Below are 27,830 nucleotides of genomic sequence, written 5' to 3'. Positions count from 1 at the left end.
CGCTGCATTAAATTAATTGCAATATTTGTTCAATTAATACTGACTCGAGCTATATTTTCTTGAGCAGCTTAAGCATTCTTTAATAAACCTAAAGGCAGCACAAAAATGAAGTTCACAGGCTCATAAATCTCTCCCCCGCCCCATGTTCCATTGAAAATTCCATGCAGCCGCTGAAGCGCCAAACTCTAATAAGAATTTATTACAAAAATATTGTCAAGACCAGAGGAGAGCCACAGGATGCGCGAGGAAGGGGAGGGATAGCGCACATAAAAATTGACACTGAGAACAACCAATTCTTACTTAATTGATCGCACCGTCGATACAGGCAAAGTAAGGGCGATGGCGAGGAGCAGAGTGCGCGGAGGGTGAGAGTGAGCAAATGGTTCCGGGGAGGGTGACACTGCGTCAGAGCTGAGCCAAACACCTCCGTCAGGCACTGGAACTGACTCTCAAACACACACAAACACACACATACACACAGCTGTCTGTTTGGGCACACATGCGAGGGTGCTGTGAATTTTTAGCCAGATTCGATTGACTGCTGCTCTTCCCATCGGGTACAGTCAGACCCAATTTGATTATTTCCTCTTATTTCATTTTATTGTTGTTGGGAATTTGCTCTGTGCTCTGTTCTGCTCTTCCTGTGATATATTGGCCTGTCACTGGCTTTCAGTTGCCATTAGCAAAAAAAAAAAAAAAATATATATATATATATATATAGATGTATACATACACAGCAAATAAATGCAAAGTTAATCGAAAAGATTTGGGGGGGCGAAGGAGTATTTGGCTAGATTTGGCAGCAGGTATCATCCAAAGGCAAACAAACTCAACTGCAGAACTCAACAACGGGAAGCAACTTTCCATTGAGCACACAAAACTTTACAAGCTGAACACAATGAATGAGGAACGCGACCAGACAATTTCCTTTCTTCCAGTGCCACACGAATGGCAATTTGTGTGTCGAGTGCGCTACTCTTCCAGGGACGTAGTCGTTTAGTTCTTTTTTAGAGAGCTGGGTGATGCGATAATAAAAATGCAACATTCTAGGGTTTGTTAGATCAAAAGATAAAATGGCACATAAAACCGAATGTTAGAGAAAAATGTTATGGGTTATGGGTAGCTGCTATAAAATGCTGCTAAGATACAATCTTAATTACTTGACCACATGAAATTTCGAGACTCATGAGGTAAACCTAAAACTGACGCAACTGTCATATTATTTCTATGGTTAATATTTCGTATATTCTCAGATCCCCTTTGTGGTCAACGCCACTGCATGTTTGCTTTTCGCATGTTTTTGGATGCACCCTTTTGGCAACATATGAACTTATGAACAATTTGCCCTGCTCATTTCGACATGCTCCATTAAATAATTTGCCATTGTTGCACTTTTGTGCTTTGTTTCTTCTACCATTCGCAGTCTGTTCGCTGTCTGTGCCTCTTGCCCCCATTCCTCTGCGTGTGTCTCTTTAATTTGTTGCTATTTGATGGAAAACAATAACTGCGTTTCATTATGACAGCCGCGACAAGCGCATCGTCACACTCCACCTCGGTTTTCCCTCTGTCATTATTCGAGCTGATGTTGCAGATTTTCCCGCACCCTTTTCCCGACTGTAGCAGTGTAGCTGATTGTGCAACATTCGAGTTGAGTTGTCTCTGTAACTTTAGTCGAGTCACACCCGATACTTTGGAACTGAAACTGTAGCTGTGGGCACTGAATATTGAATACTCCAGCAATGGACACAAGGGACTTTCGTCGTTGTCAAACACTGTGTGCACAGTGTTGAAGCCTTTTATTGGATCACTAATTTCACTCCACTTTTTTGGATGGCACACTTTTCTTTTATTGTTCCCTGCAGCTTCCGCGTCGCAAATGTTGCTGCAACTTGTTTGTTTATTTGCTTTATAATTTTATCTCTTCTCCTCTTTTTTTGTTTTGGTAATTTAAACAGTTGTGGGCCACTTTGTTGTTATCTTTTGGTGTCAGCCTACTTTTTGTCACATATATATGCCAGAAAATTTATCATTTTTGTGGGCTGCTTGCTTTGTTAACTGACCAGCTGAACTTTACACAGAATTCAGAGCGACCGGTTTGGCATTAAATATTTATTTCGCTCTTATTTATTTTTGTTGTTTTCGCTTTGTTTTCGCGTAGCAAAACAACACAAAACACGTTTGACGTTTAACCCTTAAGGCTTACGATTTATTTATAGACTTAAGCTTTGAAAAAATATGCTCAATGAATCTTACTTTAAATCACAATTGACGCAACACTTAAGCACATATAAACACCAACACACACACACACACACACCACACACTTCAGTAATCAGTAAAATAAATAAACACTAAACATGATCATGCAGTCGACGAATAGATTCTCACGTTTAACGCGAGGAACTCAAAGATAATCAGATACGCAAATACTCCGAATGCAATGCGACGCGCACATCTGTTCCGTTAAGAAGTTGACGCAGTACTAACAACAAACGTATGTTGAGCAAGATCAGTTGTGAGAGAGCGCGAGCACTGCGCAGAGCGCGTGAAACGGAGCGCCGTCTCGCTCGACAGAGCGTGAGAGCGGCGAGAGAGCGTTAATGGGAGCTGCGCTCACAAGTTGCTTACAGCGATCGGCAACATGTCAAGTGCGTTGGCAACATGTTGTCTAACAACTAGCAAACTTAAATGTTGCAATGTTCGGTGCGTGCGTTGCGACTGCTGCCGCATCAAATGCGGAACTGAATATGACACACGAGAAGCCAAATCCTTTGGCAGGCACCCAGCAGCAGCAGCCAGCAGCAGCAGCCAGCAGCAGGCAGGAGCCAAGCGGCCTGCTGCGACGCAGCAGCAGCTGCGGTGGCGACGACGCGACGTCAGCTTCAGCGTCGGCGGCTTGGCGGCGGCGGCGACAAAACAAATAACAGCATCAAAACTGGCAAACAGAAACACATCAGAGGAGGGGGTGGGTAGGGGGATAACATTGAGACAAAGTGTGCAGGGTCAAATGACAGCAAGGATGCGCTATATGTGAGTAAATATGTGTGTGAGTTATAAGAGCAGAGTGTGAAATATTATTTAAACGGATATTTTATTTGGAGTGCGGCCAAAAATATCGTTGTTTATTTGGAAATAATGGAATAACTAACTTGGAATTTATAATTTCAAGCAATTTTATGCTTTTATTGCATTCCATTTTTTCATTGAAGAAAATTTAAAAAAAAAACAGTTGCGTGCAAACCAGAATTATCTCGAAGTCAAAATGTGCTTTGTAGAAAATATGACACTGTCCAACATGTTTGCCCTACAGGGCATCACAAGGGATGCATAGCCGGGTGTTGCCAAAGGATCTGAGCTATGTCGCAGACCAAAGTGGGGCTGGACAGGGACGGGCGGGGCGGGATAGCTGGCGCCAAAGCGGCGTCGCCGTCGTCTCGTTTTTATTTAGGCGTTGGCAAAAACTATTCAGCTGCGGGGAAAAAATTACAGACGCAGCTTCCTGTGTATGAGAGCGTGTGTGTGTATATGTGTGTGTGTATGTGTGTGTGTGAGAAGGAAGACGGACGGAAGGAGAGGCGAAATCAGCAATGAAGTTCTGCGCAGTAAAGGAACAAAAAATTGCAAATTTGTGTTTTGTAGTTAGTCGAACAGGCCAAAGGGGAGTCGAACAGGCAAACATACAAACAGGCAACGAGACAAGGAGGCAACCAGGCAACTTTATGTCCTGGCGTCATTTATTTTTAGCGCGAGACGCTGCGGCACCAACGCCAGCGACAAATGCCATCTGATTGGTCCGACGAGGGGAGTTGAGGGGTACATGGTATATGGGAGATTGTGAACATCACCATAATAAAGTTGTTAAAACTTTTGGGGTTTGCTTAACGAGTCTGCGAACAGAGCGAGAGCGGCAGGGAGAGTGGGGAGTTGCAACTTAAAAATGATTGATTATCTCAAATTGAGACGCAGTTGGCCAATAGCTTCAGAGCAAGAGGAGAGGCTATTGGGAGGAAGGTGGGAGGGCGGGCAAGCAATTTGGCCTCCACATTTGCCAAGGCAACAATTTGGCTACCCAAAAAAGAAGAGGAATTTTCCTTTTTATTTTTTTATTTTGTGCCTTTGACTTTGACTTATGAAACTGTTTTTGCCGACTCATGCAAAATGCGTGGAGAGTTTCATATGGGAATGTGGGAGCCCAGGACCTGGCTTTGGGAAGTCATTGACTGACATAAGTTGAGCGTTTAAGTCGACTTATTGCCAAATACACATAAGCGAAATGGGTTATTAGCAACAACTGGCAACTGGCAACTGGCAACTGGCATATCAATTGATTCTCTGATACACAAAGATGGCAGGGATTAGGCCTTTGGGTTGGCAAGTGAAATGAGCTGAATGATGAGCTTTGATTATGCGTATGTGCATATCAATATTTACTGAAGGGAAATGTGCCCAGCCAGCTTGCTTAAGTATGGCCAAATCCATTTAATGTATAAATCAACGTATTCAAGAGGCAAGCGTTGCCTATTTATACAGTAGTAGAACAGAAATATAACAAAACAATAACAATCCTAGTAAATAATTGAGCGTAGGAACAGGAAAGTTTATATTAACCCACTATGGCCCAAGACCGCATTTAGAGGGCGCTTATAAGCTGGGAAAACAACAAAAATCGATTTTATGGTGTTTGCTGATTATTTTAGCTTTCACACTCATTTATTGTTGACAGGTGGTGAAATTCGCAGAAAATAATTACTTTATAAAAAGTGAAAATTCCAAAATAATTAAAAAGAAATTACGAAATTGGTTGCAGCTTGACATAAATACTATTGTCGTAATGACCATAAGAAGGTAATGCCGACTTTTATGCAGACCTTTCAAGATAAGCACAACATAACAGTTAAGTTGTTTAAGGCCGATCTTGGGTTAATCGATTTCTCACTTCAATGATCCGCTTACTATTGTATCTCTGGTATAGAATTCACTTAAATAGTTGCAAGGGTAAACTTGAATAAACTCAATATCACAATTTAGATAAATTACAGAAAATTGTACATACCAATCCTTAAGTGTGTTTAATAATAGACAAAAGATGTGAAAAACACTTACCTAAAAAGAAAAGAGCAAAGCAAGAAAATAGTGTTCATTAGTTAAACAATAAGCAAGAGTTAAGCTAATTTATGATTTATATTTCAATCCCCTCGACAGCAGCAATTGCTCAATTTTCAGCAACTGGCCATTAAAATATTTTTTATGGGCACAGCTGCTTCGCGCACAAATAAAATGTGGCACATGCCACAAAGAGCTGAAGTACTTCAAGTTCTTATTTGGTTGCCGAATTGTTTTGTTGAGCTAGCTTTGAGTGCCTGCAAATATTGACCGGTGAATTGTGTTTAATCCCAAATCAATTAAAATCAACTAACATACCCCTCCTCACACAATGAGCCCCCCTCCCCATCCCCTTGCCGGGTGAATCATCTGCTGATTTTTTTGAGCGCTTGAGGCGATCTTTCATAGTCTTTTTTAGTTATAATTCTTCTTTCTTATCGCGCTAGTCGTGCAGAGATTGTGGGGCAAAGGGGGCACGGTAGGAGCTGGCGCTGTGTGTGTGTGTGTTTGTATTGGAGTGTGTGTGTGTGAGTGTGTGTGTGTGTGTCTGTGTTTGTGAGCAGCGGTCGCTTAGGTCAATTTGGAGTGCGTGATAAATGGGCGCGTTGCGTGGCTCAAGACTCGATTCAGTTTGGATTGAGTGAAGAGTGCCTTTGATTGTGGTTGTGGTCTGCGCTGAATGTGTGTTTATTGTTGTTGTTGTTTTAGCTGTGCTTTAATATTTATGGTCAGTGATAAGATTGCTCAATTGGGGTTTCTGTATTGTGGCTGCTGCTGTTGTTGTTCTTGTTGTTGTTGTTGTTGTCGTTGTGGCCAAAAGCTGTTTAAAGTTGATGTAGGTTGGAAGTTTCATAAGCTTCTTGCTTGAGATTTACTGCTATCTTTTTTTTGTTTTGTGGCTTTTGCCCAGAGTGCAACATGAGCTGCCATAAAGCTTAGCTCGATAAAGAGGGACAGTGATAGAAAGCAAGAGTTTTCAGCAGGGGGTTGCTTAAATTTATCGTGGTTCACTTTCAAGTTTTGGGCGTGTTAAAAGCAACGAAAGAACTGCTGATTATGGCAAAAATAAGACCATAAGTACAATATTGTACAGCTTTTCATATTTGCAAAATTGCTTTAAAAGTTTGAGAATTCAATGAATATTTATTACAGGCATGACATCAAAGTTTAAAAACTAATAAGAAAACCATTTTTACAAGTATAATAAATACTGCAGGACATATTTGGGCATATTTATTATAAATTGTGATATAAATGTAGAATGCTATTGAGAAAAAATCCCTGGTTCTTAGAAATATACTTTCTGAGTAACAAATTCTAAAATTCAGTGCGATTTTCTGAGTATAATAAGAGGGTCGTCGGCTTTATTTTGCAGTCAATAAATTGTTATTGTACAAAATATAAGCAAATATTTATATTGGTATATGTACAGATAAAATATTTTCAGTGCACATTTGAATACCATCATCGGGGATTTATTTAATAAAGAGGCAGCTTAGCTGCCTATTATATTTTTATTTAATTTATTTCTTGACTTCCAATAGCTTGTATCATGCTTTTATCTAAGGAGATAACAGCATCGTCATTCTGAGAGGACCATTAAATAGTACAAGGAAAAAAAGATTGACAAAGCGAGCTCAACTCAATTCAACTAATGCAGCCGGTAGTTAGGCAACTAAAGAAGCTGGAGCAGAAGGGGGATGCTGAGTAGTGGCAAAGGGGCTGGGATGTGCTTCACTTTTGCTGCTGATGCTGCTTTGTGCGACCGCAAAGTGAAATTGCTCGACGACGATGAAGTCTGTCAATAAAAAAGGCCAATAGCAAATAATATGCCGCAAAACTGCTGACTGCTGACTGACTAGATGAAAAGGGGAAGTGGGACAGGGGCAACTAAGTGAGAGAGACGGATTGGCATTTATGAGGTTATTACTCATAGCAAAAATTAATTAAGCGCCGCACAATCGAAAGCCCGGAAGGATCCAAAGGCCCGAAGGCGTTAGGCGAGGGAAAACATCGAATGGGCAATTAAAAAAGTTTTTCAAATACAAAAATCGCTGGGCGTAGTTGAAGTGTCAGTGAAGAGGGCGTGGCACTTGGCAATTGCATTAAAACAATCAACTTTTAGCCATGTCTGTGCTATCTGCCATCAAGAATACCATTTAAAAAGTTGAAATTGTGAAATATTTGAAGTTTTTAATGTTGCAACCGTCAAAGTCTTGAATTGGCCAAGTTGGTAAAGTTGGCAAAAAGTTAACAGCTGCCACGCCCCAAGACTTCCATTTGACGGCTTAATTAAATTGACACAAAAAGTTGTTGATTATAGTTCTAGTTATACAAGAAGAAGAGCAAATTGTAAAAATTATATGTCAATTTACTTTTTCAATTTAACTTGGCTTTAATTATAATGAATATGACAAAGCTTTAAAGATGAACTAAATGTGCTAGATGAATCCAAGTTAAAGTTCCAAACTTATACTAAGATTCTAAGAATCTAAGTAGCCAAAAACTCTGATAGAGACGAATGCATTTATATAAACTGCAATTCGCAGTTTGTGGCAGCTTGCCTTAAGCTTCTTAAGTGCACTCTTTGAGAGATATTTACTCAACTGTGTGGCATGCCACCACAATCGACCCACATAGAACCCCAGCTACATTTCAGTGGCAGGCAGAGCAAGAAGCAGCTGCCACTCGGTCTCTGCTTCAAATGCCATAACAAGCTCAAATGCTGTCAGACATAACTCCAGAGCAATTATTCTCATATTCCTGACTTTTACTCAAGTCTCAAGCAATCGGCAAACTGCAAACTGAAAACTGCAAACTGCATTTTATTCCCATTCTTAGTTGCACGTATGTATTATTCTGCTTGCTCTTGACTGCTTTCCTAGTTTAACATGTAGATGTGTCGGAAAGGTTTCAGTTCTCGAGTAAATCGATGGCTATCAATAGCGGGTACCACAAATTAACATCGTTTTATTTGAAAACATTTTTGCTTTTATCAAATATTAAAGCTACTTATAATTGCAAAGAAATGTTTTCTAAAAAAAAAAATTAAATGTCTGTAGATTTAGGGGCATAAAAAAATGATGAAGTTTACTTTTGGTCGAATTTAGTTACTATCTTTTATAACTAAAAGTATTCTCAGGCTCCATTAGATTACTCCTTTAAGATTACCGAGTACTGATTATTTCGGCGATTCCAGATTATATCAACGTCTGCGCAGGTTTTGCTAGAGCAGACCGCATTTGACCTCATCATATCAATAATGTCTATCTGACCTTTTGAGCAAGCCGATATCAATAACCGAATTTCAAAACGTCTGCCAGTATCTGCAATCTCTTTGAAATAGCTTTATATCCACTAAATAAGCAATGGCACAGTGAATCCATCAAACTCCGCAACATAAAGCAATTTACACGTACGCCATGACCTTGAGTCGAGACCTCCCAGTTCACTCGCTCAGCTAGGGCGAAGTTTGGGCAGATTTATGTTGTCTGGAGAAATGTCTAATAGTATGTCTGGCTGGCTGTCTGGCTAGCCTCGATAAATTTGATGGCTCAGCGTATTTAAAAGGTGTGGCCATAAAATACTTTATAGCTTTACAAGATATCAACTAAAAGAAATGGTTTTCACACCAAAACAAATCCCCCTGCCCCATCCGCATTCCTCCTACTCATATTTGATGAAATGCAATTTCAAAGTTTATTTCATTTGTGACTCCCAACTGAAAATTGTTGACGACTTATTTTGAGATATGTATAAGCGCATCCGACAACAAAAAATGACAATGAAATCAAGTTGTGCTCATATGCAGACCATTTTTCTCTTTCTTCCCTTACGCCTAACCAGAAAATGGCCCTGCCCCTCTCTCCGTACTTAATCTTCGAGTACATTTGTCTGACTGCCTCGGAAGTTTATCAGACTTTTGCGTGACTTTTGTTGACAACTTGAGTTACACACAGAGAGAAACATCGGGCAGGGGATTGGAATGGGGGGGAGAAGGAAGAACTTGAGGCGACATCTTCCATGGGAATTTGATGCAAGGCAACTTGGCGTAAAAGTTGTGCTGACAAAAATGTGACTCGACTTGCGGCACCGATAAGCGAACCGAATGAATTCTGAAGTGCGCCGACAGTTACAGCAGCCAGATAAAGTAATGGGGGTTACATGGGGTTCGGGGGAACGAGAGCAGGTATCCCTCAGCTGTTGTGCAAGAATTTAAGGCACATTCAGGAGCGGCAACAGCAACAACAACAACAGTAGCAGCCGCAACATTGTTACGTTATTTTTTACAATTGCATTCTAGAAGCGCGCTTGAAAGTAGGCAATGTATATGCACAATACTGCGGCAGCTGCCACCGAATGTTGCAGCCTTTTTACGGCTGCCACAAGCAGGCAGCCAAAGCCAATGAATGAGTCCCATGGCAGTTGGCCAAGTTAGCGACAGTGTTGCAAAATATGTTCAGATAACCAGCTCTTTAATTGCATAAGGATCTCAGATTTTCGAGGTAGACATATTAATGAAATGAATTTGGCTTTGAGGCAGACCAATACTGAAGCTCAAATAAAAGTGAGACAGACAAATACTGAGGTTCATTCCAAAATGAGCCAGATTTATACTGAAGCTCATATCAAAATGATTGCGGCATTTATAATTATAATTAAACTTACAATGACTATCTTGTTGTATAAGAAACCGAATTTTAAATTTATGTTTAAATAGCTCAAGTCCTGGAAATATAAGTAGATTTAATTTATATTATATATAATGGGAGGAATCCATATCAATCTCGAAATAAAACTACATTTCAGATGAGTTAATTTATATTCTATATGACCAATCTCTGAATAACTATTTCCAATAGAATAAATCTTTAGTCTGTTGGCAGTTCAAGTAACTCCGGCAACTTCAAATTGGAAAACTCTTTTTACTAAACAAATTAGAGGCAACTGCATTTCGGAAGCAGTCAACTGTGATTTTGGAGATTTGGGGCAATCGGGTTACTCACATTGGTTGACAGCTGGCTGCTCAGGCTGAGCACCTGCTCCCGTGCATCCTGCAGTTCGCGCTTCAGTCGTCTGATCTCATTCGCCTGTCGCTCCTCCGCTGAGCCGTACAACGAGCTGCCGCCCGACAACAGTGAAGCTGCGCTGCCATGAACTACAATAAGAATGATGGCGAATGGATGATGGAAGGGGTGTTTAATATTTATCCAACTAGCTGAGCATTTCAACTGTTATCTGCACTCACCTTCATCGTTCTTCTTCGGATATGTTAGACGATGTGAGGCATTCACGCTGCTCCGCTCCCCACCAGCCGCAGCTGCCACAGCTGCAAGCGCCGCTGCCGCCGTGCCATGTGTGGGCGACAATGCCGACGCAGCGCCGCCCGCAAAGGGGCCCCGATTGAGGGGTGTGGGTGAGGTGGGCTGACTCCAGGCAACAGCTGCCACATTGTCCGTCTGCGAGTGGACCACAGCGGCGGCCATTTGGGCGCTGAGCATCCGACTGGTGCCGACGGGGAGGCAATAATAGGGCTCGATTTCCAAATCTACCCCACGGCTCAGCATCGGGCGATACATTTTCTCCGATTTTGTGGATCTGTGGTGGCAAAACCAAAATAACAAGTGATTGTGGTGCGAATTGTGGATTCTTTAATATGTATAATATTAATATATGAATAAGTGATAAATGATAAAAATGTACAGAGTAAAGTACAATAAAAATGCCATCTTAAATTTGTTATTATTCAATAAACATTAATTGTATTAATATTTAAGAACATTTCATTAATTCAAATGGTTTATAAATTAAGAATATTAGTAAATGCATTAAGCAATGGAATGGAAAATAGCTGATTGCCTTTTGCAAACTGTTATTATTCTGAAATAAGTGCTTAATGTATTTGTTTTTAAATTTGTAACTAGTAAATAATGTCAACACTCTAATGTAACTTTTGAATTCATGAACAACTTTTAGCAACAATGGCAAATGGCAAACAATGGCAAATAAATAAGCCATTAAAAGCATTCAATGTGGGTAATTATATTAAAGTAAAAGCCGTCAAAATAATTGCATTCCTGTGTGGAAAGAATGATTTAAGTTATTGTAGATCCTCTTGGGCGTTAAATCAGCCATGCAACACTGATGAAACTGACCACAAGCTGCCCCAATTAGCACACTTGACAATTTTGGCCAACACAGTTCACAGCCACAAGGCTATTAGTATTGGTGCTGCAGTTGTTGTGCTCTTCCTGAGTGTGTATTAGGTGTGTGTGATGTGTGTTTGCCAGACGCCTGCAAATTTCCGCTTGTGGCTGTGCAGTTTATTAGGCCAATCTCAAAATGGGCTTTGCATATTTCTAGCCTATGCGCAAATTTCCGTTTAATGTTCGTCAGCGACAATTTGACATGTGGGTGATTGTTGTGTGTGTGTGTGTGTGTCTGTGTGTGTGTAAATGATGAGGGGTGAACGATGTCCATGCAAATCCCTCGACAAATTGTCATAAATTACGATGCTTATACGGCTCAGAAAATGACCACATATATGGAGAGTGGCAGGACAGCCATATGAGAAGGGGTCGTCAGTAGAGTATGGGGAAATCTGTGCTGGCCAACTTGCTTTTGTTGCCTTGTTGGTGCTGGCCACCGCACTGCTGATAACTGGCATTAAAGTCATTTCACATGCAAATCTAATATTACGCATACGTCATGTGTGCCCAACACTTCTCTTTCCGTTCTTCCGTTCCGTTTCGTCTGCACATGTTTTGCCTGTTTGCATTTGTGGTGTGTGTGGGGTTGTGCCAGTGTATGTGGGTGTGTGTGGGTGTGTGTGGGTGTGTGTGACGCCTTGTGTGTGTTCGTTTGGATTTTGGGTACGCTCTAGGGCGTTTACTTAACGCTGTAGAGCATTTCTCCAACAACCATTCAGTATGTGAGTGATTCGTCCCGCCCCACTCTCGTCTGCTGGGCTGTAAGATTAGATAACAAGCCACCGAAACTGGTTTCGAGTGTTTTCCCATTTGCTGATATTCCACTACTTCAACCCCCTCCGTTAGCCGCATGCCATTTCCTACTGCATAATTGATGCATTGAGAGCAAGTGCTGGTAATCATATTAGTCGAATGGCAAACAGGTTCGATTCATGTGAGTGAGTTGAGGCAGATTCTACTAAAAGGCACTGTATTGAAGTGCGACTTAGAGAGAAAGTTATGGATGGAATATATTAAACAGAGCATTCTTTAATCATACGATCTGACTTGATTACAAGTTTCGTTACTCTGATCAGATAAACGGACTGAAAACCATTTGAACTACATAAAATTGGATTAATAATATTTTGCTGAAGGGATTTTCTGTTTCTGTTTTTCTTTCTGTTTCTGATCTATTATAAATACTTTGGCGAAGCATTCATTGATTTTACCTATATGGCTTTATTAATAGTTTCATTCTCAAAATTGCGTTTGGCAATATTCACCAGTCTCATATAGAATTCTCTGCTCTGCACTGAACCCCATATTTGTGGGTTTCGTTCTGCTTTTTATAAGCATTGCTGGAAAAAATTTTAATGAAGCACTTGAGAGTCAACACTCGCCTGCAACTGCGAGCTGCTGACGTGGCCAGAATGAAGTAAAAACAACAACAACATCAACAACCACAAAGACAGCACCAAAATGGCAATCCAGAGGCAAACTTCATTTCAGCTGTGCTGTGCTGTGCTGTGCTGTGCCATGGCCAAGTCAAAGGTTCACGAAACCTATTGACATGTCAAATAATAATCTGGCCACCCCCGCCGTCCCGCTTCCCCGCTCATAGTCAGCAACTGTTTGCCCCCTTTGCTGCTATTTACACTTATACGTCGAGCCGAAAGCGTTGCCCCTTCAACAACCCACACTAGTTTTCTTTTTTTTGGATTTCCATTTTGTGTTCATTTTTGCTGCACTCTTCGTTTTGCTGTTATTTTGCACACTTTGCTGTTTTACACAACTTTCACATTGTCTGGTGGCCATAACGCAAGTCCCAACACCCATCCTTCCCCTGCGACAAGTTGCCCTTTAACTATTTGGGGCGCGCCAGCAAAACACACAGTCTTCCTCTTAAAGCTTGCTTCCACAGTGACTTTAATATATGCACGAGATGTGGCGACTACGGCAGACATATGGTGACTTGCCCCTGCCACCAAAACCAAACTATCACAAATTGCTTGCATACTTGCAGGCGTGCATGAAAAAACAAGCTCATTACACACATTTGTGTGTAGGTGTGTGTACATGTGAGTGTGTGAGCTGACAGGCAAAGAATAATGTGGTAATTTGACAAAGGCTGATGATATTTCATTAAGCTAGCAGAGAGCAATATGAATATAAAGAGCTGAAGAAGCCTCAACACTTAACATTGTTTTTAGGATAACAATATTTGTTTGCTTTTAGATCCAGTTTTCCAGAGATTCGAATTAAAATTTAAAAAATATTGTTTAAGCTTATTGAAATTAAATAATGGGATTATTATGGAAATAATTAAACGATTGAACGCAAATCTAATTAAGCAACTATATATATATAAATATATATAAGCTATATAGTAAACAAAATATATATTAATTATTGAAAGTTTCTAAAGATAGAATACTTTTCAAGATGATATATATTTATTTCTTATATTTTTCCTCCAATTTAGAGTCAAAAACTTTTTAAAGTGATTCAACCAAATGACGTATGCCCATTATTTTGTCAGGGCATATGAGAACACAATGAACGCGACGTCTACAACAACACAGACACACACACACTTACACACACACACACAACACACACACATTTTTACACACACAAACTTTGACACTTATGTGGAATTTGAATTTTTGGCGACGCGGCAATGTAAATGTGAACTGGAGGCGGCAAACACTTTTAGAGAGCGCGACTGCAGCTGATTCTTTTGGAATGCGATGTTAAAAGTGGGCGTAATGGGCGTGGCATGCAAAAGAATGCAAAACTTAAAGTGCACATCAAAAGTGAGCGGATTTGTGTGGCAAAGTCACCTTGGGTATGTCCTTTCTTTCAGATAGCTTTACGAGGTCAAAAGTGAAGAAGTTCAAAGAAAGTTAGAGCGAAAAAATGGGAGATAGAAAGATAAAGAGAAAGAGAGAGAGGGAAAAAGAGAGGGTTCGAGTGCATGCTTATCGAATGAATACTATTCAAATGCATACCTGATGCTATTGCTGCGATTCATGCGCGGACTCTGCACATAGGGCGACTCATTGCCCTGCACGGTCATCTGTCCCTGCCCCGCCGCGCCCGTCGATCGATTGTGCAGCATCTTGTGGCCATGACGCGTCATCGCTGGCGAGCCAATCTGCATCTGATCAATGGCATCCCCATCGGACAGACGACTGCCAGCCGTATTGCTATGCTTCAGCCACATGGCATACGAGCTGTATTCGGGCTTCACCTCTGCATAGGTCTGCGTATCCGACAGCGATCCGTCATGCCGAGTGCTGCCTCCGCGTGTCGAGACCCTGTGGCAGACATAGCGAGATATATAAGTATGTATTAATAAAATTCTAAGATGGAGCTCATCTCACCTGTGCTGGAACACATGCATATCGCTGCCCGGCTTCGGCAAACTGTGCGAACCTGTGGCCAAGCGCTCCCTAATCGACTGACTCAGCTGAGTCGCCGTCGGACCAGTCAGCGAGAAACTCCGATGCTGTGTATTCGGTGGCAACTCTGAAAAGGAGCAAAGATCATGGATTAGTAGGTTATACACATTTGATATGCATGTATGTATATTAAGTATATATATATAAGTAAGTCTTTTCTCGATACATAGGTTCGTTTCTGGAAATTGGTAAGTTATTGCTCAAATCAGAGAAGCATATTGAAGGCTATACCGTTTGAAGTAGGTAAACTCTCTTTAAAAAAAAACAAAAGGTAAAGTTAAAGTTAAAGTTACAAAAATCGCTATTAGAGCAATAAATATTCTGATCTACTCAACCCCGACATACATATCCACCTAGTCGTGAAGGGGTGGGCCCAAATTTTTTGATTGGGAATTATAATATTATCATGAGCTTTAATCTAATCCAATGTGTGTATTACAAAGTTTAAAAGCAAAAATGTTAAGCTGCCCCCTGCGTACACCCTTCTATTTGTACATATGTAAGCTACCTGCAGCTAAGAAGGATATAAATCAAATGAGAAGAGTTTCAAGTCCGAGAGACTAGAATCAGTTGTTGTTTCTCTCAATTCTTTTTGACCTATGCCAGAGTCTCATATACAACATATAGGAAATGATAAATAGATTGTTCAAATTTGTTCCACTCACTGTTCATATCATTGGGCAGCGTTTGGGTGCCGCCTGTGACTTTGCGACCGCTGGCAGTGCGCGGCACTGCGGAGACGTGAGCGGTACGACCACAAGGTAAACCATTGACGAGGCCTGTTGCACCACCGGTTGCCATTAGCATGGCAATGTTCTGCTGCTCCGCAGTGGAGGCGATGCTGCCATTGGCTCGCTTCACATAGCCAAAGCTGGGTGGGACGCCTTTGGTGCGCGACGAGGATGATGGCGAACCCTGTTTGGAGGAGCTGCCACTGCCACCACCGCCAATGTTGCGACGCGAAGGCGATGACTTCTCCGACTTGTCCGCCTTGTGGCCATTCAGTGGTTCCGGCATTTTTCCCCAATTATCGCGTCCATTTCGTGAGCCTGGCCGATGGTGTGGACTGCCATCCATTTTGTTGACGTTATTGTTGTTATTATTATTGTTATTGTTGTGGCTGTTGCTGTTGCTGGTGGATCCTCCACTGGAGCTGGCCTGGCTGGCCGCCGAGCTGCCGTTGGCAGCGGTGCCAATGCTATCAAGCGATCCGCGACTGCTGCGAATGCTGCAATAGACGGATATAGAAAGAAACATTAATGTGGGTCCCAAAATCATATGCAGATATAAATGATCCTTGTTTTATATAATTAATATATATATATAAAGTTTGTTCAATGTTTCCAATATAAATGCTAAATGCAAAAATAATCACACAAAAACGTATAACAAATTAATTTTTATTCCTTAAAAATACAACAATATTAACAAATAGTTTCTGTGGAAGCCCCAAATTTATAGAAGTATTTATAAATTGCTAATTAAAAGGTCAGCAGCTTTAATGAACAGAAGCACCAAAATATTAATGATGCATTGCTCGATGACTTTGCCTTGGTCAGCTGGTCGCTAATTGCCATACAGCATCAAGATGCCAATTATATTGCGCATACGCCACGTGTGGCAGTGCTTAATTTTATTTTTAATTTTTATTAATTGCTTGAGTAATTTATGTAAGTCTTGCAACATTGCTGTTGCTGATGAGGTATACGTATTGTCGTTGTTATATAAGTTGTATATCGAAAGTACCACACCGAAAGGCAGCCAAGTGTAAAGCAAAGCATCAGACTCAAGGCTCAGCTTAATGCAACTGCCAAACAATTGGAAAATCAGCGTGCAAACAGGCATGCAATTGAGAAATGAATGAAGAAACACGACAGACAGTTAGACAGGCTGACAGACTGACAAACTGACAGACAGGCAGAGAATCGACAGTGGTGCACAATGGAGAATCAACCGAGGCGAGCTTAGACGTTGGGCAAATAACGATGTCAAAGTGCGACAACAATTGCATCTTGCCACACACAAAGGAGGCGACAAAGCACACTGAGAGAGTGCTGGCCAACATTTTCAATTAAAATGACAATGGACGAGTACAAAACTTGCAAGACACTCCAGTGCCTTGAGCTATTGACAAAAAACATTCGACGATGTCTTCGACAATTGTACAACGACTTTGTACAAAAGTCAACAATAAAATTTCATACTGAAGACGCTAACGCGAACGTTTTGGCCATATATCAAAACTAATTGGGCGTGTCGCCCCTGCTACTTACGGGTATAATAAATATTGCCATTTATTTGAATATCCTGTGTCCATCGAGCGGTAAATACCTTTCCCCCAAAATGCTCTATAAATTAAGACAAAATTTATGGAAAAAAAACAGGCGCGTCAAATTATCTAACGCATAAATATCTCATTGACATGCAACATAACTATCGATTCGCTTAAATTTACGATCTTATCGGGCAGTCTGAGCATTTTTCGGATTAGTCTGAGGTGATTTGAGGTATTGTTTAGACCATATCTTTAGGATTAATGGTTTATACTTTATATATTGCTTAAGGCTCTTTAAAACTGCAAAATAATATATATATATGGAAATTCTGGACTGTGGATGTCTTTACTTAAAGCAAGTTTCCATCTTTACCATACATTTATTTTATAATAACATAATTTTTCCTTAAGCAATCCCATTTTGCAATCATTTTCTTCTTATATCCTTGTTTTATACATTTATCTTTCCCAAAAATAAGTTCATATTCTTCACTAAACAATTGCCTCGTTTTTTCTGTTGTTTAAAGACCATTGTGGGTCTATTATTAAACTGTTTTGTTGTCTATTTCTTTTTATCTCGCTGCTTTCAATATTTTCAAATCATTTCTATGCGCTGCGATACAAATTGCTTTTATATTCTCAATTGACAGATAAAATGTAATTTACCAAAACACTTCAAATGCTGAAAATGAAAACGCCAACTGCAAATTGCTTGTAAGTCGAATATTTTTTTGTTTTTTGTTTTTGTTCTTTTTTTGCGCATAAAATGTAATAGTAGCAATTTAAGGCAGACTGTGTGTTTTAGATTAGATCTATGCGCGTTTGATTCAATCTCACAGAGGCAACAAAATAAATTAACTAATTGTGAGTCGTTGGCAGCTTTAAGCGACATGCATTTGCCGCTGAAAAGTGTGCTATGATTTAAGAGAGGGCAAAATAACAGAAAAAACAGCTGTTTGGGTCATAAAACTCAACTACGCCCTAGCAAGCAATTACCGTCCAGATATGCCCAGGCTACAACAGACATACAGACATACAAGTGAGGGGACCACAAGAACAGCAATAACAACAACAAGCTGCAACAAAAAAATAAAAACTGAGCTCAACTGTAACTGAGACGTCCAGTTGGTCTTTAGGGTGAGAGCAGCCCTTAGAAATATGCGTGACTGTCTGTCTTAATGTACGTGGGTGGTTGTCTATGTGTATGTGTGTGTGTGTGTGTGTGTGTGTGTTGGTGCCAGAGTGAAAGTGAGCGTCAGAAGTGACACATAAAGCTCATAAATTGTCGCATACTCAATATGCATGAATGAAAGACGGACGTGGGGGGCGGGTGGTTTAAGTCGGTAAAATCAATAACGATTGACGCCAAACCTAGTAGCTCAAATCGATGACAGGGAAAGCATATATACCAACAACATATACTATATATGTATATAAGTATTGTAAATGCTTTTGCATGAGCTCTTAAAATGCAATTCATTGGAAATGCACTGAAAACCCGGCAACTGACCCTTTTCACCCGCTGCTGCACAGTGGCAGATGAAGCGAGTGCAAAAAATTTCGAAAAGCTGTCGAAAAAAGCTGAAGCAGCGGCAGACGTCATGAGCAGAAGTGTAGTAAATAAAGCGGAAGAATTGGGAAAATGCTATAAATATCCTTTAAGAAAAAGGGCAAGTTGAGACGAGCCACATTGATTAATATGTCAAAGGACATTCAATGCAGAACAGACGTCATCAAATGAATTGAATCGATTATTGTGAATCTGAAATCACAAACAATATATTTATATTTTATTGAAAACTGATTTTTCCTATATTACTGAATGCAATAACAAAAGCAATCATACTGTTTTTTTTTTAAATCCTTTATATTTTAATATTTTTAATAGTAAACATTTAATTTCATATTTTGTTGAACTTAAATATGTTCTGTATTTAAATAATTGTATTTTATTAAAGGGGGATCACCAAAAAATAAACAAATATTTTATTAAACTTTCATGTAGTGTTCTTATTAAGCTAAACTTAATTTTTTCTCTCAGTTTCAAATGTCCAAATGTCAAAACTGATGGCGTCTTTCTTATTCAGTACAGCTTCAGTGGTATATTTAATGGCAAATATTCTTCATCCACTAACAACTGTTTTTCCTGTGTAATATTTATACATTTATTGATTTGCATTTCATTATTTTTTTTGCTTTCAATATGAAATTTCAGTTCATCTCTCAGCTTTCAGTTGTCCCCTTAATAGGTTTAGCTCGCCACTCCTGTGACCAACTCTCGTACAAAGGAAGTGCGCATTTAGTGCCCCTCCCACCAACCATACCCCTGGCTTGTGCATTTGTCCATTTAGCATTTTGTGTATTATCCTGGGCACACATTGGACCACAAACGCATTTGAAATATATTTAGTGGACTGTGGAAAACAAATTCCATGCATGTCTGCCTCGAACCGGTTTTTCCGCTTTAGCCATTACAATTTGTAGGCTGCCATCCTTTGGGGCACAGGACGACGGACCAGTCGCAAACTAATTTTATGCACCAAATGTAATTTCATTGGCAGAAACAAAGCAACAGCAACAAACAACAAACAACAACAGCAGCAGCTGCTAAAGGCCATAAGCAAATTGGCCGAGGTGCGCTTTAGTGTTTCGGCTGTTTTTGGCTGTTTCGTGTCGAGCTATTTTAAATTCTTGTTGTGTAATTTTTAATTTAGTCACTAATTTATGCAGCGCCTCTCAGCACGTGTTCTATTTACATCGCAGATGGGGAGTAGTAGTACTTACAGCAGGCACTGTTTGTCGGACGTGTTCGTGTAATAGCCGCTTTTAATTGACAGCCGACTCCGGGGCTTTCAGCCGTTTGAATTACTACTTGGACTGAGGTCAGCTTTTAGCTAGACAATTAGGCGTGTAATTTGAGGATCCTTTGAAAATAAGTGACCCTAATTCATGCAGGCATAATACAAGTGAAAACAAGTACTAAGGCTTAGGTAAAGAGGAAAAGTGAAATAAAAGTGCCCAAATAGGTAAATAACAATTAACTAGTGCGAGCTAGTTAATTAATTGCCGAGCTAGCATAGGGATGGTTAGGTGGATCAGATTGGGCTTTCTCTAGTGCAATTAATAATGCATTCATTTGTAGAGAATTAAGTTAAGTAACTAGCTACTAACCTAGTGGCTCTAATTTCGCATTTATACAAAAGCTTATTGTAGGATACTGCACATCCCCTTGCCATGCAAGCCAACAAGGATGTTGCCTTTGTGTTGCAGAATTCTCGCATATTTCATTTATTAAAACTGTCAACAGGCGTAAAAGTAGGTTGGCTTATCAGCGACAGGAAGCACACACACACACCTCACCTCCTGCGTGATAAAATGTTATGAATGGAATTCCGACAGCCACACGCTGCTAGGCGTTGCAAGTAGTACAAGCAAACACATTAATGAAAGTGTCGAACATGAGAAATGGCAGGCGGCTTGCCCACGCACGCAACCTTCAAATGGGCATTTGGCTTTGGCCTTGCAACGTCGCCCAAAAGCATGCAAAACTCAACAGCAAAAACCAAACAACAGCATGTAGCACTTTTGGCCAACATACATTTGCCACATTTGCCACATTTGCCAGCTGACTGTGTCAAGGACTTTGTTAAAGCAAAAGCAGTCTAAGCAGATATGCCAGCCTCCTAATTGCTGCCAAAAAGAAAAAAATACAAAAAGAAATAAAAGAAGAGAAGCTGGTAGGCGCACATCAATTATGGAAATGACAGACTGACAGACAGATAGTCAAACAGGGTGCTCTTCCTTGTCGCACAATTGTTTGGCTTTTACGACTTCCCCCCATTCGCCATAAATTATGGTTTACTCACAACAATGAAACAGAAATTACAGTCTTCCTTCATCTTCTCTTCCACTCCAATATTTTTTTATTTTGCTTCTTTTTTTTTTTTGGTAGTCGTGTGAGTAAAGTGGCCATAAAGCAGACGGCCATGAAATGCTCCTCAGCACATTAAGCAACTCAAAAGCCCAAAAGCAACTATGCGTTGACTTAAAGCCTTAAGCCAAGTGGATAACTCCTCCAAATTCTCTCTATCCCTCTCTCTCTCTCTCTCTGTCTCTCTCTCTCTACTTGTCAAACTTCCAGCACAAGTTTTTTCAATGAAAATTCCGAGACGCAAACGTCGTGGCTGCCACTCTTCGAGCGTTAAGCGAAAAACAAATGCAAATTAAATTAAACACCAAACTTTGCTAATATGCTAAGGCTAAACTTTTAAGCAACCCATACAAAAACACAAAAAAAAGACAAGTACAACCCTCGAAAACCTAACGACTAGACTTTCCGTTAGCACATTTAATTAAAGAAGGTACAAATTACAACATGAAAGTGAAGTTTTCAACTACAACTTGACGAACATTCTCCTGCGCTTTTTAAGCCTCTTGCGTCTATCAAGTTAAAGTATTCTTGTCCGGCAAGGATTACTCCTTGCTATTACTTTGGGATTTAATTTGATATTAATATCTTAAATTTAATTTCTTATTAATATCTTTAAGCACTTTATCTACTGCTTCGATTTTGATGATTAAGGTCTAATATCTCTACATATTTAATAAAATGATTCTGCTGACAAAAAGTAGAATAATTTGAAATATATCAACCCGATTCAATTGCTCATTTCAGTCTCAATCGCAGTTTGAAAGTGTAGATTGATCAAGTCATAAATCGCAAGACGATTGCATATTGTGTTTCGTTTTAGAGTTTATTAAAGTGCAATGAACTTGTTACGTGCCAAAGGGGCACAAATAAACCCGACATTGGCCAGGGAAGTGGGGGGTAGTATTTTGGGGTCAGTCGGCAGTTTGCAGCAACCCTCGTGGTGCTAGGTAAATGGCACTTAATTTAATGTTAAATTTATGTCAGACAGTCCGAAGCTAATAAAAACGCCCTACACATAAACACTTTTATATCGAAATGGCAAAAAGATTCACACTATACAGAGTAAAACACCAGATAGGACAGGAAAGCACGGGCAAAAGCCTATCTATGTCTATGTGTGTGTGTGAAAATGGGTTAACCAAGTTGGCCTAAAAACGTTACAGTTTGCCGCAGAGAAACCGCAACGCAAACACTTTGCATGATTTAGAGCCATAGGAGAATTGCAATACACAAACTTAAGCAGAGTATATACGAGTCTGGAGACGACTATGGGCATACCTTTGGGTGACTCACATATTTATAAGCACCATCATGCATGCGTCGAGAGGTGTGGCAGTGGCAGTGGCACAGACAGAGGAAGAGGCAGAGGCAGAGGCAGACATAGACATAGAACACCCAACACTCAAGACATGGGAAAATCGATGGCGAATGTGAATGTGATTAGTTGGCAAAACTGTTGCCCAAAACTGGCAGGCAGACCGAGAGGCAGCAGCACAGTCTGTTGCGTGCCACCTTCAAAAGCGATTCGACTGTCGCACCGACAAGCTAAGCAACTTAATAAATGAGTTTATTAATGAGCAGAGTAAACAGTTTTGCCTCCTGGAGTCCAGCTCCAGCTCCAGCTTGGTGCACGCTAAAATTAATGGGCAAGTAGGCGGTGCTCATTTTTGTCAAATGAAAGGCTAATGTTAATAGTCTGCTCGGATGCATTCGCCAAGGACATGTTAATTAACCATGTTTATTTAGAACACATACCAAAAGACTACAAATGTGACTTTTCTACGTAGGTGAACATTAAGCAACTTAAACCCAATCCGTCGATATTTTACTGGCAAATGGATGAACGTATCTTAACGTGTCTTAAATAAACTGGTTTCAAAATCTTTGCGAAATTCGTTGTGAAAACTCATTGGAAATGTGTTTTGTTTATTGTGCAACATAAAAAGTGGATAAGAAATTTTAAAATTAAGGCGAAACCTTTGGTAAGTCAGCTTAGTAGTGTTTAAGCGAAATATAAAATGCCTCTCTTCAAGTAAAATTAGTATAATTATTGTTAGGCACTTGAGAATATAACTTTTGAATATCACTGCCCCATCTTTATTATATTATATTTATGGTTATAAGTAACATTATTATAATTATTTTATTATTATTATTATTTCACGAATCGTCTAGTTCGCCAACCATTTTGACCTACTCAAATAAATCATAATCATAACAGTAATTACCTGACTTAGATTTAGAAACCTCCGATTGCCTGTGAGGCACCTGCAACACATGTTCCTTATGGTGGGTGGGTCTATCATGCCACAAGGGTTTAACTCAATACATGCATAATCTTTCCTCTGTCTCTCTCTCCCTCTCGCTTTAGCCGTTAGGCGTGCGCTTAAAGCCGCTTAGCTCATTGCGAATTTAACTAAAGCTCAACAGAGAAACAATTTAGTTAAAACCCCCTAAGAAGTAGTAGTGTGGGAGGGGGTGGGGAGAGGGGGGTGTGTGTTTATGTAGCGTTGAGTCAGCTTGGTCTATAAACTGCTCTAAAATATGCACACAATGTTGCCCCAAACCTGTCGCATGTTGCCTGTTGCTGTTTTATGGCCAAATGTTGCCCTTTTCTCGAATTGTTGTTTCTTTCCGTTTTTTTTGCGCTGTTGCCTTTTGGCCACAGGACTTCACAGGCTGGCACCCATGTGAGGGTGAGTTGGTGTGTGTGTCTGTGTTTGTGTATACAGAACAGGTACGAAGATTTATGATCAAATACCTGACAGTTGGAAGTAATTGACGAAATTGAGAGACAAACCGTAGAAACGAGGCGAGTGGCTAGCAAAAATTGAATTGCTCTGCTATTCAGAGTACGACTTATTATCAAACATATAAGTCGAAGTATGTGTGTGTGTGTGTGTGTGAGTGTGTGTGTGTGTATCGGATCACTGGGATATATCTCCCATGAGTCCACGAATGTTTGTGTTTACAGTGCCAACAAAACCCTTTGCGCTCGAGCCTTTGTAAATAGAACTCGTCGGCAGGACAAACAGTTTGCGATGTAAACAAAAACCGGCAGGAAGTTTAATGGCCTGTAGCAGTCATTGACACGGCTCCATTTGATGGCCATTTGTAGAGGCCAAGAGTTGATTATTGGCATAGTATCGTCAAATTCAATTCAATTGATTACCTTTGCTATGTTAGAACATGTTGTCGTCGATGAACTCCTCCGCAGTACTCCCCAAAATATGCAACACACAATAATGACTGAAGGGCTTATCACAAAAATAATTTCATTTAATCTGCATTTCACTTCACTTAAAGTTTACTTATATATTTATCGTATTTACTTTAAGTAATTTATTGCATTTTTTATACGAAATATATGCTTAAAATATTTATTTTGACGACTTTGCGGCGAGCGACAACATTTTCTTATGGCAACCGCAACGCCCGAGCGTCCAAATGCGTTTCTGGGGTTGCTCAGTTGACGGTTTGACTATAGGAAAATGCCAAGTTCGAAAATGTCAAAGAGAACGGGCCAGTTCGAAAAAGAGCTCCAAACGCGTTAAAAGAGAACGCAGGTTGCGAGAAACAACAAGAGAGAGAGAGCGCCAGAGAGTCTGTGTGAAGCACATGGCAGCGTTGTGTGCTGAAAGTAAAAGGCCAACTTGCGCGACAGGGGTATGCGGAGCGGGGGCATTGAACAGCGGAAGCAGCAGCACAGCGACACCTGCCCACCTGTGTGTGCAAATCTAACTAGTTGATAGGCTCGGTGTTTTTCGCAAGACTTTGGGCGTTTTTGGCTTGTTTGAATAGCCACGCAATTGGTTAGGCAGTAGACAGTAGTTGCCTACCCAGTCGTTGTCTACCTACTAGTTGCCCAGAGCATGCCAAAATTATACAGTTCAAAACAGAAAAGTGCACTTAAGGCTGTCTGGTTTTATGATGATAAAGAGAACTTCAAAAGGGGTTGGCTGTGGAGATGAAGATATATCCCCAGATAACTTGAAATGCAAATAAATAATTTACTTTATGGTTAACAGAAATAGAAGAAGAATTATGTCTTCTTCCGTTTCGCAACTCTTGGATACGACTTTAGCATTTTACTTACATACAGACACAGACTTCACTATTTCTTATTATTTAAAAGTTCACACTAATGAACATGATGTATAACAAAATTAAAGAAAATTAAAGCTACTCTTATGTAAAATATGTTTTAGAATGCTGAACTATCAACAGACAACAAATTATAGCCGTTTTATGTAGGGGCTTGTAGTGTTCGTAACTCTTTTGTTCATTGAAAAATTTCTTTTTAGACTTTTAATTAATTATAACACATCATATAAAAAATACTTCTTAAATACAATTTGTATATTCTATATCATACAAATTGTATTTCCTCACACATGGCAGATACAAGCTCAGTTTTTCATTTGTAAAATGCCTTTTAGCTTGAACATTACCTTTATACCTGGCGAAAAATCTCTTAAAAATGTTAGCGTATTTTATTTGCTCATTTGGTGAGCATAAAACTGTGCACTTTATTTCAGTTCATATTTACTTTTATTTTGATTTCTGCCATCTACAGCATTCCTCCGCTGGCCGATAAGGTAATATTATTCCAACAATTGTCAAACATACTCCACCCACACGGGATACAACAGACTTGCCGCTCAACTCACTCTCTTTATTTTTGTTGTTGGGTGGTGACGGTTGCTCTTGGCCAAAAGCAACAAATGTCTATTGCGAAAGGAAAGAGAGAGAGAGAGAGAGAGAGAGAGAGAGGGTGACAGCTGTGCATTTTAAGAGAGAGAAGCAATTTCGAAACGTGTTGCAACTCTCTTTGGCATCAGTTGTTTGCCATGCAATCAGTTGCTCAAGCTAGCTGCATGTTCGACAGCTGCCCGGTTTCAGAAAAAGCCAAATAAAAAATTGAGCCAAGGGCGGGCGAGTTCTTGTTGTCTGTGCTGCAATTTTCAAAAAAAATAAAATCAACTAACTGCACGCAAGAAAATTCAACGAGGCCGCCGCAATGAAAAGCGAAACTAGCCGATAACAAGTTCCTCTCAATTTTGTAGTTGCATTTGTTAGTTCTTGTTGATTGGCTGTGGCACAAGTCTTTGTTCGGCAACTCAACTAATTGGAGCCACTTGCCAGTGCCAGTCCCACACTGAAGTGCGCCCAGCGCCTGGTTACCCAATTACTCATTAATCTTCAAGGCGGCGGCACTCAATCAGCGAGCCATCGAACTGCCCCAATACATTATAAAAGAGAGCCGCCGATGCTGAACCCCACGTGGCAGTATTCATATTGCAATATTAAGTCAAGTCCAATGAAGATCAAGTATTAATCTTTATTTTTACATATAACAAATTAGGAATCACGAATATCACATTAACTAAAAACATGAAGACTTTTCAATCTGTGTATCTATTCCGAAGTAACTATATTTGATTTAAGAAAATGTTTATAAAATAATGAAAAATGATCTTCCATATTCATCACAGTTTTCAACTTATACTTCTCAGCTAAAATACTCAGTATTAGTTAGGGTATATAAATTAAAAGCTTTAGTGCACATTAATTACATAAAAAATATCTGCCGGCTATGGCAAAGTTATTGGAAAACGATTAAGCATAAGTCCAGCCAAAGACTCTTGTCATGTTCATGTCACACTATTGCTGCAATTGTGTATGTGTGTGTCGGTGTGTCTGTGTGTATGTGTGGGCGTTGAGGAATGCCAGTTAGTTGAACGTGTGGCAGCATGTGGAAAGGTCACTTCTGGCTTAAAGGCTTACGTATGCCCGTCACATGCTTTGAGCCGCTTTTAATCGGCCCGCAACGTGGGTGCACACCAGGAAACAATAGAAACGATAGAGGTAGGACAAGGGAATTGCGAGGTTTTGTTGCACTTATCAATTGCAGTTGCAGTTCACTCATGTCCATTAAGAATGACAAAACGGCAACTGATTGTTTTTATAATTGAGCTGCAACTGAACAACTGTCGCAATTTTTCGATATTTTATTATTTGCCTAATGCATTATTGTGGTTCGAGTGCAAATTAACTATAAAAATCCGAAGGCATTGTGGTTGTGTGTCCTGGCTAAACGTGTCTTGACTATGCTATAAAGTGGGCGTGATGAGCTTTCTGTGTGCAACAAAAGCTCCACATTGTGTGCACAGTAGCGAAGCTTTTGAGCCGAAAGGGAAAAAGGTTAAGCTTTGGGTTTAAAGAGTTAAATTTGTTATATTACTTAAGGCTTTTCATACCCAACTCCGAAGGTTTTCAATGTAACTTTAACTTTATTTTTTTTATTTTCTATTCACAAATTCTTTATTCAATCTACACAATAAGTAATCCACTTAATACTGAGCTGTCGGTGAAAGGCAACAATACTGAAACGGCTGTCAACTCAAATAAAGAATATGTTTTTAAACATATCGAAGTGAATGAATCAATACTCCCAGAAGCCAGTTCCCAAAATTGACGCTTCATTAAACACCACTCGACGCTTCACTAAAAAGAGTAGCCAAAAAATAACAAGAAGAGAGGAAAACACTGCGAGCAAGCAAATCCAAATGCGATTGGCACAAGGGTCACGTCATTGAACACTCGAGTGGGCAGCCCCTTTTTAGAAAAGGTGGCACAGGCAGGTGGACAGGCCGGACATATATTTAGTAGGGCCTACGGGTTCAGTGAGTCTGATGAAATTAATAAAAACAATTTGTATTTATTATGTCGGGGCTGCTGGGTGCGAAATTTATTTTCAATTTGCTCGCCGCCAATGTGGTCAGCGAATTTTACGATAATGTGGAAAACCCCAAATTGTAGATGGGGCAGATAATAATACGGCTAGTTTAAAGCGAGCTTTAAAA

At 40.0% G+C, this 27,830-nt stretch overlaps 1 protein-coding gene across 6 annotated transcripts in view; it reads right to left on the bottom strand.

The window, feature by feature from the left end:
* The window catches only part of LOC6567113 (protein sickie), a 178,903-nt gene that overhangs the window by 25,596 nt on the left and 125,477 nt on the right, over nt 1-27,830 (bottom strand). For 3 of the 6 annotated variants that reach the window (XM_043214691.1, XM_032739645.2, XM_032739644.2), the window contains 5 exons: nt 15,424-15,986; nt 14,681-14,825; nt 14,306-14,614; nt 10,352-10,701; nt 10,110-10,261 (listed from right to left, as the gene is read on the bottom strand). In XM_043214691.1, the coding sequence (XP_043070626.1) occupies nt 10,110-10,261; nt 10,352-10,701; nt 14,306-14,614; nt 14,681-14,825; nt 15,424-15,986 (1,519 nt within the window). Of the gene's footprint in view, nt 1-2,253; nt 2,450-10,109; nt 10,262-10,351; nt 10,702-14,137; nt 14,165-14,305; nt 14,615-14,680; nt 14,826-15,423; nt 15,987-27,830 lie in introns of those variants that run through there. The other 3 variants (XM_043214689.1, XM_032739643.1, XM_001993453.3) reach the window with 2 other exon arrangements.

The sequence above is a fragment of the Drosophila grimshawi genome, unplaced genomic scaffold (genome assembly GCF_018153295.1).
Source record: "Drosophila grimshawi isolate 15287-2541.00 unplaced genomic scaffold, ASM1815329v1 contig_1377, whole genome shotgun sequence".
Classification (NCBI taxonomy): Eukaryota; Metazoa; Arthropoda; class Insecta; order Diptera; family Drosophilidae; genus Drosophila; species Drosophila grimshawi.
The sequence above is the reverse complement of the archived record's forward strand: the minus strand, read 5'-3'. Positions and strand labels throughout refer to the sequence as shown.